The sequence below is a fragment of the Pseudomyrmex gracilis genome, unplaced genomic scaffold (genome assembly GCF_002006095.1).
Source record: "Pseudomyrmex gracilis isolate BER0280 unplaced genomic scaffold, ASM200609v1 scaffold_17, whole genome shotgun sequence".
Lineage (NCBI taxonomy): Eukaryota > Metazoa > Arthropoda > Insecta > Hymenoptera > Formicidae > Pseudomyrmex > Pseudomyrmex gracilis.
The window spans coordinates 52,839-68,497 of record NW_018020601.1 but is presented as its reverse complement, the minus strand read 5'-3'; the positions used below and the strand labels follow the sequence as shown (position 1 = coordinate 68,497).

Genomic DNA, 15,659 nt, shown 5'->3' with positions numbered 1-15,659 from the left:
CCGAATTAAGTTAGTCCATACGCCATTCTAGGAACTTATGATTGACATTAGGCTTGGAAGAGTCTCTATAGTAGGTTTGGTTTGGTGCGCTTGTGGCTCTTGGACCTATAACGGTTAGTCCATACGCCATTCTATGACTGATTTGTGTTTGGTGGGAGAGCGGTAGCTTTCCACCAGACGGCGCACGGTTTTCAAAACATGCCTTTATTTGGTCTTGTGTTTTGGTCTCAACCAATTGAAGAAACCTCACAGGAAAAAGGAGATTTCTTTACACAAAGCAAATCAAAAGACTCACTGAAATTTGATAAAAAGAAACAAGTAGCTGTAGGAGCAAAAAAATTAAAATCTTCTCCAAATCACAATCGATTATTCTTCTGTACTTTGTCTGTGATTGGTCAATTTCTTACTATTACGGCCTACAACTCTCCATTGTAGACGGCTCTTAAAACGGACAAGTTTTCGTTCATCCGGTTTCTTTTCTCAAAGTGAACGGAGTATAGTTCAGTGGGCAGCTTTTTCTCTGTCCAATCAGAAACGACTGTGGCGTTACGAATTTGCAACTCTCTCCGGGTGCTTTCCAACTTTGTACACAGGGCGACACTGTGTAACACAGTGTCCATTAGTGTGAGAAAGAGCGTATCAGTGCGTCTCACTCACACCAGTGGACACTGTGTTACACAGTGTTGCCTGTATACGTATCTGGAAAGCACCCTCCCTGAGAGACTTTCTATCTAGTAAAATCATCAATCCTTATCTGCGTTTTGGCTATTCCTTCTTCACAAAGAAGATAGGTAACGCGCAGTCTATTTCTTATATGTATATGGAAGTGTCTCGCAAGAATCTCGAAATCGATGTTGCTTCTCGAGTACGCCTGGTCGCGTCGCTAGCGTGCGCTTGTATTATGGCTGCTGCGTTTGGGTTCGTGATTACTGATGTGCTGCAAAGAGACGAAGATCGTTGACGACCTCCGCCGCGATTTTGTACAAGCAATCATCGCGAAGAGTTTCTCAATCAGTAGTATTATTGTGAGTTGTCGGCAAATAGTACGCGTCAAATGAATCTGAGAAACGGCGTATCTCATCCTCACGAAGAGACGATGACGCGTGCACGTCGTTGAAGCGGAAGGAGAAAGAGAGAGAGAGAGAGAGAGAGAAAGATATATGTATATACATATATATATCACACACACACACACACATATACACATAAAGTGGTCCGCTGCCTGGAAATAACGGGTAAGTTGTCCTCGGTTCTCTTAAGTTGTTTTGGTCTTTGCATTGATCGTTGTCGTGTAAGTCTCGCGCCGATGATTATGCGCGAGAATTTGCACCAATCCGATCTTGATTTCTTGCGCGAAAGTATCCGATCCGCGTGCGCGGTCTTGAATGATCCATCATCACGAGGGAAATGAGAGAACGTTCTCCCTTTTTTTTTCTTGCGATTTGTCCACGATCGAGAATTCAGCATCGATTCTTGCGTGATCGGTTCTTTCCAAGCGAATTTCTAGAATTTTGTATAGCTTGTTCGTTGTTTTTCACCGTGACTTGAACCCACTTTGAAGAGAGAGCGAGAAAGAAAGAATGAGTAAGAGAGAGAAAGATAAATATATGTATAGAGATATATGTATATATAATTGGCGCGCGCGTGAATGTGTGTGCGCGCGCGCGCGCGCGTGCATTACTTGTGTTAGTATACGCGCACGCATACGAGTAAATGCGTGAACAGAGAGAAAATTTAAGATGTGAATATAAACATTTATAGTAGTTCATTTATGCAGTATAATACGCGTGATGGTTATACAAGCAGAAGTACTTACGTTAAAAATATCACTTTCACTTATTTTGCTTATTCTTTTATCTCCTTCCAAAGAACTTGGCAGGAATTAGAGGATTTAAACGTACGATGAGATTTTACCTTATGTTTATCTTTATTTCCGAAAACTTTCTATTTATTGTCAAACATTATTTTAAAGATTTGTTCGAGATTATCTTTCCTAAAGTAAAAATGTCGATATATGGATTTAAATATTTATCAAGAGCGTTCCAAAACATCATTACATAAATTTGTGCAATGATGTTCCGTTACGGTAACAGTTTTTCTTTTTTCACAAAAGAAAGCGCCGCGTGTTCTTTGTCGTTTTAAAAACTTACTCGTTTCTGTTTCGTAAAAGAACTTTAACCTAAAGACAAGCATGTTAAACAACAGTAAATTGGTTGTCCGATTACTTCTCAAACGTACTTTGTGACATAATCATAGGGTTCAGGGGGTGGATGATAGAAATTTACTGAAAATCCAAAGGTCAAAGCCTCAGAACGCTGGAGAAAGACAGTGCGGCTTCGGAGGAGGGGGAGATGTCAGCAGGCACCCAGGGCGAGATACGTGTCGGCCCTTCCCATCAGGTTTGCCTAATATATCTCACACAAAATTTCTCTCTTGCTACTTAGCTGTTTACTGTATCCTATACATATAATGTGCCTAGTCCCAAAGTTATGTGCTAGTAGCGGAAACATTTATTCTACAAAAATAAGGGGCGTGTGGATCAAATGTATAATATTATCACCAGTTATCCATTGTAGCGTCTCACGTTGATTGATCACTGTTTATATATAACGATGCAACTTATTACGTTACGTGCAATTTATAATATTTATCGCAGATATATGAATAACAACAAAAGTAATTTTTGTTCTTTATGTGGGACTTCAACTTGTGATAACGAAGATCTCTTGTCACGGAGTGTTTATAGAGAAAAAAGATATATATTTTATTGTATTCATCATATATGACAAGAAATTGCATTTCTCTTACGTACTTCTATGTACAACTTTTTCATTTATATATAAAGTTGCGCGTGTATGTGTGTGCGCGTGTGTGTGTGTGTGCATGTTGCTGAAAACGATAAAGACGAAAAAACCGTAAAGAAAAAATGGACTTAAGATGATGAAGATCTTCACGCTCTTTACATTAATAAGTCAAGTAAACATATAGATGTTGTTGTGTATGTGTATACATATTTGAACGCGTATCGGGCTGTCTCGGGAAAGTATTACAGATAAAAAAACAATTTATCGATGAAATATTGTCACAAAGACTGTATATATGTGTACGTACGTATGCATACGTATATGTATACATATATGTATACGTGTACATATGTATATACACATAATGGTATATGTGTAATCTAATCTATATGTGAGGTGAAATTGAGTGATGTAAAGTGTGCGTGTGCGTGTGCGTGCGCGCGCGTGTGTGTGTACAGATTCAGCTTTATAGTTTTTTCAAATCGATAAAATTATTCAGAATCGATATTTCATATATAATATTTTTTTGTAGCTTCTAACGCAACTTTTATGTTTATATTTGTATGTTTGCTACTTTGATCGATTGAAATACTAATAGATATTCAAGCAGCAAGAAATGTACGAAACAAAATTATATTTTATATTGCTAAAATAACTGTATTGCAAAAGCCCCGCGGCAGAGTTGAGCCTTCATTACTAAATTTAAAAACATTTAGTTTTCTAATTAGAATGGAACTTAAAACATGAAGAAAACTTAAAGCGCTATCGAATAAAAGATACTGAATAACTAAAAGAGTAAATGTGAAGAGATCGGTTTTTATATATCTATAAAGATAGAGAAAAAAGAACAATTTTACAAGATATAAAAATATCTTTGTTATAAAATTATCGTCGATACATTATACTGATTTTGATGGTTCAACTAACGCATTACGCATCAAAGAGCTCCGAAAATGTTTCAGGAATAGCTGTTATGTTATAAATTGTATAAATTTTTCAGCATCAATTTGAAAAAAATACTTTAGATTGTTCTACTGTAAGAACAAAAAAGAAACGGAAAAATTTCAGTCGAAATCGAAGAATGCGTAATTAGCTCCTGGATGTGGACTTCGTTATTTTATCTGCAATACGCTTGAAACATATTCGTTAAACTCTCAATGATATTTGTTGTGTCATACGAGCGATTATGATCAATATGTGTAATATATGGATAAAGCAAACAATGTAAATTGTTTGTAAGCGACACTGTTCTATAAACGTGGGACATACGTTTTATGCAAACGATCATGTAAGATGAATACAAATTATACGTGCATAAGATAAATATCGCACTATTACATACCAATGGCCGGACATTTATTAAAGAAATAATTAGAAATAGTAAACATGACAATTCTCAATGTTTTCAGTATTTTTAAAAATATTTTTAAATATTAGTTCTTAGCTTTCCATGTAAAAATATTTTGTTATAATTATTTCTTTTAATAAATATCTAGTCATTAATACTAAATAATAGTTCAATTATTGGCATATTTATCTTATCATTTCGTTGACATAAGGTGACAAAATTTTTTTCAGAATTTAGAGTGGTTTTCAGTCACGGTGAAATAATTAACAAATTAAAACTATCGCGCGAACGCATGGATCAACTTGCAAGTTTGCAGTGTTTAGTACTTGTCAACATACAATAATTATTCGCGATTGCTTACTTGAACCATCTGTATGAACAAAGGCTATTAACGCGGAATGTTTTGCATTCAATACCGCGTTTTTCACTTCAAACTTTCCAGTAGTATGTAGAACATGTGATTATATATATACGCATGAAAGACAGAAACAAAATCAATCAACTTTTTGTGTTAAAATATTATATAATCGACGCTTATAATGAAATTTTTTTTTCTTTTTTTTTTCTTTTTTTCACTTAAATGTTTCGAACATTTATATCTGTGATTAATACATATATTGTTAGATCTGCTTGCCTGTCGTTTGTTTTTTTCCTCGTGTTTGAAGTTTAGTTTGAAATTTTGTCTCTGTTAATGCAAAAAATAACTCCATCATCCTTCAATTTGATCGGTACATGTAACACGTCTATCTCTTTAACATATAGTTATCATCAACTTTCGTCGTTACACTACTCTCATTGTACGTAAAATTGTTTATCGCGCGTGTCTGTCTTTTGTATATATCTTTATAACACGGAGTGCAACAATATTCACATATAAGCGCGCGTGTCCTTTTCTCGCGAAAATCTAAAGAAAGAGAAGTTGATAAAGGACATTGTTTGCTCGTATGTGTGTGAAAGAGAGAGAGAGAGAGAGAAAGAGAGAGAGAGAGAGAGAGAGAGAAAGAGAGAGAGAGAGAGAGAGAGAGAAAGGCTGGAGTATAGGTGTTGTTATGTGTGTACGAACTACATTGCTTATATCGGTGCTAACCGCACACAATCCCGAATTTTTGGGAATTTACAGGAGTTGGTTTCTTGTCAGGCCCGTTTGCCTGAGTATCGGCCGGGTATACCTCCCGGAGAGCTGCCACCCGATCCCGAATTCTCCAAGGAACGAGAGGAGCTAAGATGGATACCAGCCATGGCTTTGGACGGAGATCTGCTTATGTACTTGAGGGCGGCTCGCTCGATGGCCGCATTTGCAGGCATGTGTGACGGCGGGTCTCCGGACGATGGTTGCGTGTCTGCATCACGAGACGACACTACCATCAACGCGTTGGACATCTTGCACGATTCTGGCTATGATCCCGGCCGAGCGCTTCAGGCACTCGTCAAATGTCCCGTACCGAAAGGCATCGACAAGAAGTGGTCCGAAGAGGAAACTGTATGTTGTTTGTTCTATTACTTTTCTCTAAAGTTTGTGTTTTGTCGCGTATAGTTTTGGATTTAACACAATGCAAAAAATGTGACATTTTTCTACTAAATATGCTTTTCGTTCTTTTTTCTTCCCAGAAACGATTCGTCAAGGGTCTACGGCAGTTCGGAAAAAACTTTTCGCGTATTCGGAAGGATCTTCTACCTCACAAGGATACGGTAAAGATATTTGCTTTACTGTAGGTTTTACCTGCTGCGCTTTATTGGATTGTGCGGTACTTGTCTTCACTATTTTTTTCTTATTGCATCTAATATAAGAGAAGTATATATAAGACATAGATTATATTAAGACGGTAACAATTCGCGACTTTATCGAGGTAATATATATAACATTTTATAAATGGTGTAGATTTTTTTATATATTTACATACGAGCGAGAATAGAAGTAGTGATATAGTGCGAGAGGAAGAGAGAAAGTGTGAATACATGTGAGAATTGAGAAAAAAGTTAACCGTTGTAAATTCACATGTTTGATAAACCTGTAAACTTCTCAATTTTTTTCTACCAAAATATTGCGCGGAAGAAATTTATTTCAAAATTTCGAAAATTTCTTATTTTTTTGTCGGCAATACTTTGTGTAACTACATCGTGCTAACTATAGCTATATCGTGTTTTTGTTTTAGACATTAGAGAAAAAAGAGAATTTCATGTTTTTGCAATAATTTTTATTTGAATGTTGTAACAGAATTAATACACATTCGATATCATTTGTTCAATATTTGTGAATATTATATTAAGTTTTTTTTCGTAATCGGTTATGCAAGCTTGAAGAATTTAGTTAATTGATTATAGTCGATTTTGAATGTGTTAAGATTAGTGTATTGCCTTTGATATAAAGTTTTTTTTATATAATAATACAAAAGTTAGGTATATATATAAAAGTTGGATATATCTATTTAAGCTTAATATTTATTTTATAAGTTCCATTGGTACCAATTTAATTTTTAATATTAATTGATTATTAAAAAATATTTAGAGAATAGAAAAAATGTCGATATATGTGTATATCTATACAAATCTCTTGTTTTCCAAAAGATTTAACTTAAAGTGTACTAAATTTTTCTATATGAAAAAAAGAACCAACACACAATGATTATTTTGATTAATAAAATGCTTCTATAAATTGTGTGTAATTTTATTCTAGATTTTATTTCGGTAATACAAATATATGCAACGTGTCTTTTGCACTTAACAACTGTGCCAAAACGATAATTTAAGACGCAATAAAATATTTGATTTCTGCGCAGCCGGAGTTGGTTGAGTTCTATTATTTATGGAAGAAGACGCCAGCTGCGAATAATAATCGGCCCCATCGACGACGCAGACAAAGTTCGCTGCGACGAATTCGTAACACGCGCAATTCACGTGCCGGCACACCTAAGGACGAAGTGCCGACACCTACTAAGGACACACCGCCGGCGTCTAATATTAGCGCAAAGGAAGTCGCAGCCGAAGCGGAAACTGTGCCGGTCGGCACACCTGCCAGCCACAATCCCGGTGGTGAAATCAGTTCTGTGACAGAGGACGATAACTCGGAAGAAGACAGCGATTCACGTGATACGAATACGAACGGCGCTGCACATTCTTGTCAACATTGCTTCTCTAGTAGCTCGAAGGATTATCAAGTAGCTGGTAAAGATCGACTGTTGCTTTGTGCGGAATGTCGAACACACCTGAAAAAAACTGGAGAATTGCCTCCCGCGCCACCATATTTGTTTCGCCCAGTGCCTGCAGAGTCACCGGAGAGTCCCGGTAGAATGCGCACACGGAACAAAGCCAAAGAGACACCGAGACCCGCAAGACCGCGACGTACAGGTGGCACAGACACGCCCGATCAAGATAGACAGCAACAGCAAACACCTGATAAAAATAAGAAGAAGTCTGGCAAAGCAGATACGCCGAAAAAAGCTCAAAAACGCTCGATTCAGGTGGAAGACGTCTGTACCGAGGAAGATAAGGACGTACAGAAGCGAAAACGCGGCAGCGAACGGCCCGATAGTCCGTCCGAATCGCTCACGACCGACAGTAATTCCCTGATGGACGAGCCAGAGCGTGAAACAGAAGGTGACGCCAACGAGAACCAACCGACACCGCCAACGGTTGCCGGCGTGACCGGTGTAGAAGAACCGATCAGCAGCCCAGCTATCACAACGTCTGAAGAGCCATCCGAGCCAACGCCGACATCTACACCGGTACCAACCGCGATACAAAGTCTACCGATATCGGTGCCAGTCATACACGGTTTAGACAAGAAGCCTCCTACTTTACTAGATCAAGAACCGATAGATCAGAGTAAGGACCAAGCGGAAGACGTTCCGCTGGCTATGAATCAGCCATTGAAACTGGAGCCTGTTCCGATTGAGTCGACTATGTCACCGACAATGTCCAATGAAGAAGTGGGCAAAGAACCTGAACCGACTCAGTTAAATTTGAGCACATCTGCACAGTCTATTGGAGCGAATCCAAACGATACCGGATCTGCAGTTACGCTCCGCAACTTGTCACAACAGATACCTGGTATTATTACGAGCGTAAGTTCGCAAGCGGGTATGCCAAGTTCGCAGATTCCGGTGATATCGCCCAGTCAGCAACAGAGCAGCGCAGGACTACCTACAAGTCTCAGCATGCAATATGTGCCGCCTCCGCCGCCGGTGCAAAATATGCCGCAAAATCTATCACAAAACATACCGCCGCAAATGGCGCCAAGCACGAGTATGGGACCAACAAACCTTCGCAGCCATGGCGAAAGCTTGCCTTCTGCACAGTCATTACCACAAAATATGTCAGGACCACCGCCGTTAAATCTCAACATTTCGCAGAATGTATCAACCGGTATAGGCGGTCCAATCAGTCAGATATCGCAGATGCCGCCTATGCCGAGTCCGCCGTCACAACCACTCGGTCTGACTATGATGTCATCTGAAAACAGAAATGCTGAGAGATTGACGGACGAACGGTTATCGTCAGGCGAACGAACACGCGACGGTCGAGTTCCCGATTCTCGTATGATGACAGAGCGCGTTCCGGAACGTACGAACGAGAATAACGAATCTGAACGACCAGAACCTAGCAGTCTATTTCAGCCAATACAATCCAGCGGAATGTTGCCTGATAAGTCTGTGGGTATGTACAATTTGGCCAGTACTCCTCCAATGGAGCCACAAAATTTGAAGATCAAACAGGAGATCATACCACCAGAGCCTGATCCTTTGCAAAGCCTGAAAGAGGTTAAAGTACCGGGCTTTCAGAGCTCTTCTTTCCCCGGTCCGAGTCTTGATAATATCAAAAAGGATCCAGACGGTGCGAGTAAACCACCTACGCCGAGTAAGCACTCCGTGCAGCCGGTAAGTCAGACGGTACCGCCAATTCAACCAGTCGCAGCATCGCCAACACCAACGCCAACACCAACACCTAGTTTACCACCACCGCCAAGTTCAATACCTCAACCAGTTATGCATCCAGCACAACAGCCAAGCCCGCACATGGCCCATCCCTTCCATCCACATCATCCGTTGATGCATCATTCGCTTTTTACCGCTATGCATCCATACCATCCCCACGCTTATCCTGGATACGCACCGGGTTACCCGTCTTTTCCGCCGTATCCTTATGGACCTCCTGTGCCTCACGCCATTCCGCCACCCTCACCTCAACGAAGCCAGGAGAGCAACACGATGATGACCGCACATCACGCCAGCACCAGTTCGAGCGTTACAAACAGAGAAGAAAGCGAAAATCTGATCGCGAGCCATCATCACTCGTCAAGTATGCATCAGCAACCGACGACGATGCACCACGAAAAACTTCTAACAATCTCTTCTCACAATTCTCATAGTCATTCTTCATCACACAGTAGCCAACGCAAACCGTCGCTTGTGTCGGCTACGTGTTTGACTTCATCTTCGAATTCGGTTCATCATCATCATCGACCACCGCAGCCACAGCAGGCACCAATCGTGTCAGAGCCGAAAATCGAGCAAGACATGGAGACCGAATCGGAAGAACCCGTAAGTCCTCGAGGACCTTCACCGGAACCACGAATTGAGGATTCCGAATGTCATCGATCGCAGTCAGCAATTTTCCTTCGGCATTGGAATCGTGGCGAGAACAATTCGTGTACTCGCACCGATTTAATGTTCAAACCTGTGCCAGACTCTAAATTGGCGAGAAAACGGGAAGAACGTTCACGTAAACAAGCAGAACGAGAAAGAGAGGAACGCGATCGTGCTGCTGCTGCAGCACAACAGGCTAGAAAAATGACTACGCCCGAGAAACAACCTGAGGTGTGTAAACCGCCTAGTCGTGGGCCTCTCGAACCCATTGTCTCGCCATACGATCGATACGCTACGCGTCCAGGTTCATATGCGGACACTCCAGCGTTGAGACAGTTGTCGGAATACGCAAGGCCTCACGCTGCTTTCTCGCCTGCCAGGCATCCAGCTCCACCCGATCCGATGTTACAGTACATTTATGGACGCGAGGCAGCTGCAGCACAGAGACTAGAGTTGGAACACTTAGAACGTGAGAAGAGAGAACGTGAAATACGCGAGTTGCGCGAACGAGAGTTGAATGATCGTTTAAAAGAAGAGTTACTTAAAGGTACACCTAGACCAATGCCAGCACCGCCAGTTGATCCACATTGGTTGGAGATACACCGTCGATACGCCGCCGCTGGTTTGGCACCAGGTCCTTCCGGACCACCTCAAGCCTTGCATCAGTTTGGTTTGGCTTACGGAGCTCCTCCAGGACCGAGTCAACTCGAGAGAGAACGACTAGAAAGGCTAGGTAATTTTTAACGAGAATAACACTTAAGATCTTAGCGAATGTGGAAATAGGAACTTTGGTTTTTTTATCGTCATTATATTATCTATTCGAACATATAAATTTCTTACCCCAATAAGAAAACATTTATGAAATTATGTGACAAAATCTTGCATGAAAATTGTTATTTGCAATTATGTAGATATATTTTGAGAAATAGATGTAAAAATATTGATCTTTTATAAAATATTTGTAACTGTTTACAAAATTAATTTCCAAATAATATTTTGGCAATAACGATATGGCGAATCATCTTAGCAGTATGTTTGCAAAATTAAATTTAAAAAGAAATTGTTCAACAATTGAAAAAAATTTCAGCTTTGTGATGTTTAAAACATGTAGAAATATAAGTGCATGCGAAAAAATCAACGTGATTCATGTATATACTTGTGGAAATACATAACGACTCTTTTCTAATTTTTGACAAATATTATTTACAAAATTTTATTTTGACAACACTGTTGCGTTATGGCGAATCATCTTAGTGCAATCATTGCAAAATCTTCGTCATTCATGATGCCATTTTTGTGCAATATTTTCACAATTTGCTTATTGGGGTATCTTTCAAATTTAAAGTTGATTCAGTAATATACAATTAAAGAGAGATTGTTAAACAAATCGCTACACAAAGAAGGAAGATGGAATTAGATGAGGGCGCAAGCATATTTCGGAGATACGATATTAGAATTAAATATTGAGATCTAACACACAAAAAAATGGCCGATTTCTTCTGCGCCAGTTAACTCTGTTATAGCTAAACCTCAGCTCTCCATCTACATTTAACAAAAGTATTTCAAAGGGATGATCTTGTCGTATGATTGTATTCGATAGTTAGCTGGAGATGAAGAAATCGGGCATGAGAATCGTATCTGATCTTCGAGTTATTTGATCGAAGCGCTGTCGCGTTTAGGGATTCCTACTGCAGCCGGCGGGGGGCCAGCAGGCGGAGCGGCTGGCCATCCCGTGGCGGCTCATCATCATGGCCAGTTGGAAGAGCGACTGGCTTTGGCCGCTGATCCGATGGTCCGATTGCAAATGGCCGGCATCTCGCCCGAGTATCACGCTCACACTCACGCGCATACACATGCGCATACGCACTTGCACTTACATCCGGGACAGCAACAGGCCCAACAGCAAGCACAGCAGCAGCAGGAAGTTGCCGCAGCTGCGGCTGGATTTCCCCTGCCGGGTAGGTCCTTACACACAGGATGTTTCTTCTAAATTTCCTCAAAAGCTTCTTAGTTTTTTAAGAAATCGCCGCTCGCGCTTATTCCTCGTCGCTCGGCAGCTCGTGTGTTTCTCATTGATTGCCCCTATCAAGGCGATTCTTCTTTTTTCTGCAACATATCGTCAGAGCACGTCTGCAAATTTCGGGTTGCTCGACTCTGTGACTCTGGTTGGTCGCTTATTACCGTCGCAGGTGCAAGTGCGAGTGAGTGTTGTCGAGGAATAGACGCGAGTGTGCGTGTGTGCGTGTGCTTGGAAATGAGAAAGTAAATAATTCTGACACATACGTCGATGTGGTCGAAAACCTCATTGCAAATTCTGCACACTCTTTCTTCATTGTGAGCTAAAGAATTCGTGTGTAATTTTGTGCGTCTAATTATGATTCTTTTTAACGCCACATTATTCTTTCTTAACATTTGACATCGGCTTACAGCTGCGGCTGGTGCCAATTATCCCCGTCCCGGGTTAATACCACGTGATCCCGCTTTGGCGCTTCACCCAGCGGAATTATTGGGAAGACCATATGCGGACATGGCAGCACACCACGAACAACTGCAACGACACCTCATGATGGAGCGTGATAGATTTCCTCATGCGTCTCTTATGGCTCATCACGAGGAGTATATAAGGTTCGTCCCTTGAAATCAATATCACAACTTGCCTAAAATATAGTTGCATAACGCTTTGGCTTAAAACAACTACTCTGAATTACATATATATATAAATTATACAAACTAATAAAGAGTGTTTTTTAGACAACAACAGCGTGATCGCGAACTTAAAGTTCGCGCACTGGAAGAAGCCGCACGTGGAGCGCGTCAATAAGCACAATTTGTATATATATATAGATAAATACTACACACAGACACACACATACATAACAGCCTTGATCGTTTTATCGCGATACATAAAACAATATTAAAGTAATGAGATAAAAATTTGATCAAAATCTTGTTATAACTTATCTCTTACAATAAAATTTATTTTTATGGTCTTTCAGATCATTAGCGAAAATATACATGAGTAAAACATCTTCGAATGTTAATATATATGAGTGTGCATGCGCGCGCGCCTGCGTGTGTATATGTGTAATGTGCACGTACACATACGTATACATACAGCAATAACGATTGTAATTCGTGCAAATGTAAATATATGATTTTAGTCCTAGTACTATAAACCAATCGGAATTGTATGCCTTCATTTTTCGAACAATCGCGAGTCATCGAAGGTTGTTTTAGTCAGTCATTTCGTTTCTAGACATATTTAAAATATTAAGTAAACAAAAAATCCGCGAGTCCCGCCGAAGCAACTGACTGAAAAAATTCGGTAAGGTTTGCGACGTACGATGGTTTTCTTTATGATTAGATCGCGCTATAGCACAACGGCGATTTGACAATTGGGTGATTTCTCAATTGTGATTAGCCAATTCAAGTGCTTGCATGTAATTTAACGCGAAAAAGCATCTGTATGCTACAAGTTTAAATCTCTCAAAAAATGAGGACATACATGCCGATTAGTGTACAAGAGGAGTGCACCATACCGTGCGGCTTCAGAGAAAGTATTTCTCGAAAATTTCTCTTCCGGGTACCTCTATTACCGCATGCCGTTCTCCTTCAATCTTGAACCACTAGGAGACCGAAGAAGAACGGCGCGCGATAGTAGAAGCAGCCAGAAGAGAAATTTCTGAGAAATACTTTCCCTGCAGCCGCACAATATGGTGCACTCCTCTGTACAATCAATGCGGCATTCTTGGAGAGAAAAATTAAGATTTATACACGACAAACAGATTGATACGTAAACTGTTTTTTAACCTAGATATATTACACAGTTAAATCACACCTTCTATACTATTGGCGTATCATCAAATGCGAATCGATTATCTTTTTAATTTGACCTTAATTGCAAATGCCAAAGCGCTTTTATATGATGTCATTAGTATAGAAGAGAGAAAGAAAAATACCAGTAAGGAATATAAATAAAAAATGTATAATAAATCAAACACAATTTTTAAGTGAGTACAATATTTGTATGTGTTTTATATTATTATTATTGTGTGTGTATGTGTGTACACAGCGCGTCAGGAATTCGAAGAGTAGGCGCGGGGATCGGAGAACAAGCGGACCGTACGATTCGTACGGCGCTTGTTAGCGAGCAACCGCCCCGCTTGTCCTCCGACCCCGCGCTTACTCTTCGAACTCCTAACGCGCTGTGTACATATATACAGGGTGTCCGACAATTGGTGTAACATCTCTCGTAGGCAGGTAGAAGGAGTCAAAAAGTTCTATACCGTTTTGCGAGATTTGCAATAATTACCGAGATCTTTATTAAGTAATATCTCTGTAATTATTGCGAATCTCGTAAAGTGTAAACCTGCCCACGAGAGATTTATACAATTATGGGACACTGTGTATATATGTATAGTATATACGTGTGTGCGTGTGCGTGTTCGTGCGCGCGCGCGTGTGTGTGTGTGTACATATGTACATACATATGTATAATTTTTAACATTCGAGGATATTTTTTGGGTTTGAACCGCGTAGTCATTTTTATACCGACATTTTGTGAACATTTCAGCTCACTTCATCAAGGATACTGGCTACTATCAGGCTGCTCTTGAAACCCTGATGAAGTGAGCTGAAACGTTCACGAAACGTCGGTATAAAAATGACACTAACGCGGTTCAAATCCGAAGAATATCCTCGAATATTAACCCACATAGCATGGTTAGTAGCACAAACGTTTCCGTAACGTGTTTTTTTTTTTTTTTTTTCCATAAACGTTACAAAAACGTTTGTGCTACTAACCATGCTATGTGGGGATACACCACACCGCAAAGCATCAATATCATGTATAATTTTTCTTTTTGTTTTATAGTATTCCTGTCGTGAATAAATAATTAAATATAAACGAACTCATTTTCGACACATTTTGACATTAGACTTATTTATTATGGTGAAACAAATATGATGTATACTTTCATGTTTAGGCGTCAATAATTATTGAGTTTTATGTATATTACATGCTGTTTATATTAGCTTCTCCTATTTTGTTGCTACGACGTGAGCTGTCATTTGCACGTGGATGAATGCTCATTTGCGAATTTTTATTACTTAACATAACGTTAATTATTGCGAATCTTGTAAAGTGGTATAGGACTTTTCGTCTTAGAATAATCCCTTCTACCTACTTACGAGCGGCAATTACCGGACATTCTGTATATGTACACACACACACACACATACATATACAGTGTGTCCCAAATAAAGTGTTACAGGTTGTTTTCTCAGAATCTAATAAAGATATCAACAAAAAATTTTATTTTTAATAAAATGGTTCAGTTGGGCTAATCTTCTAGTGTATAACAGATTTTTTTGGAAGCAAATGCTATAAGGAAAAGGGGGCCGCCCAACATTTTTTTTATGGAAAGTGGTATTAATGTTTTGTCATTTAAATAGCTATCATCAAACTAAATAACATTTACTTGAATTATTTTTTTAATTGTGCATAGTTGCGGAGTTTTCGCTAAAAATTGGTTGCAATGAGAAACATTGGGAAAGCAGAAAGGACAAAAAAACAAAAACTATCGTCAGTAGTTTTTTTTTCTTTTTCTTTTTATGAAGTTAACAAAAGATAAAGTAATGGCAACTGTTCCTACAACTGCAGAAGACATGAAAATAAGAATACGTAATGCGTGTGTATCGATTACTTGTTTGATGTTATCAAATGTTCGAGCGAATATTTGTAAAAGACTTAATCTGTGCTTAGAAGTCCAAGGATATTATTTTGAACACTTAATAAAATGAAACTACTAACGATATTTTTTGTTGTTTTGTCCTTTTTGCTTTCCCAATGTTTCTCATTGCAACCAATTTTACGCGAAAACTCCGCAACTATGCACAATAAAAAAAAATGATTCACGTAAATGT

The 15,659-nt window shown here is 39.4% G+C and overlaps 1 protein-coding gene across 7 annotated transcripts; it reads left to right on the top strand.

Annotated features, from left to right (window-relative positions):
• Positions 1 to 653: 653 nt before the first annotated feature.
• Positions 654 to 13,743, top strand: LOC109864094 (arginine-glutamic acid dipeptide repeats protein-like). 7 transcript variants are annotated; one of them, XM_020444984.1, is made up of 8 exons: positions 654 to 1,235; positions 2,299 to 2,399; positions 5,273 to 5,632; positions 5,761 to 5,841; positions 6,930 to 10,467; positions 11,414 to 11,692; positions 12,164 to 12,359; positions 12,486 to 13,743. In XM_020444984.1, the coding sequence occupies exons 2-8, from the start codon at positions 2,352 to 2,354 to the stop codon at positions 12,553 to 12,555; spliced, it is 4,572 nt and encodes a 1,523-aa protein (XP_020300573.1). In that variant the 5' UTR covers positions 654 to 1,235; positions 2,299 to 2,351; the 3' UTR covers positions 12,556 to 13,743. The 7 variants fall into 7 exon arrangements, with proteins under 7 accessions (XP_020300573.1, XP_020300574.1, XP_020300572.1 ...); XM_020444985.1 differs by having other exon boundaries at positions 2,257 to 2,399; positions 5,291 to 5,632; XM_020444983.1 differs by having other exon boundaries at positions 2,257 to 2,399.
• Positions 13,744 to 15,659: the final 1,916 nt, after the last annotated feature.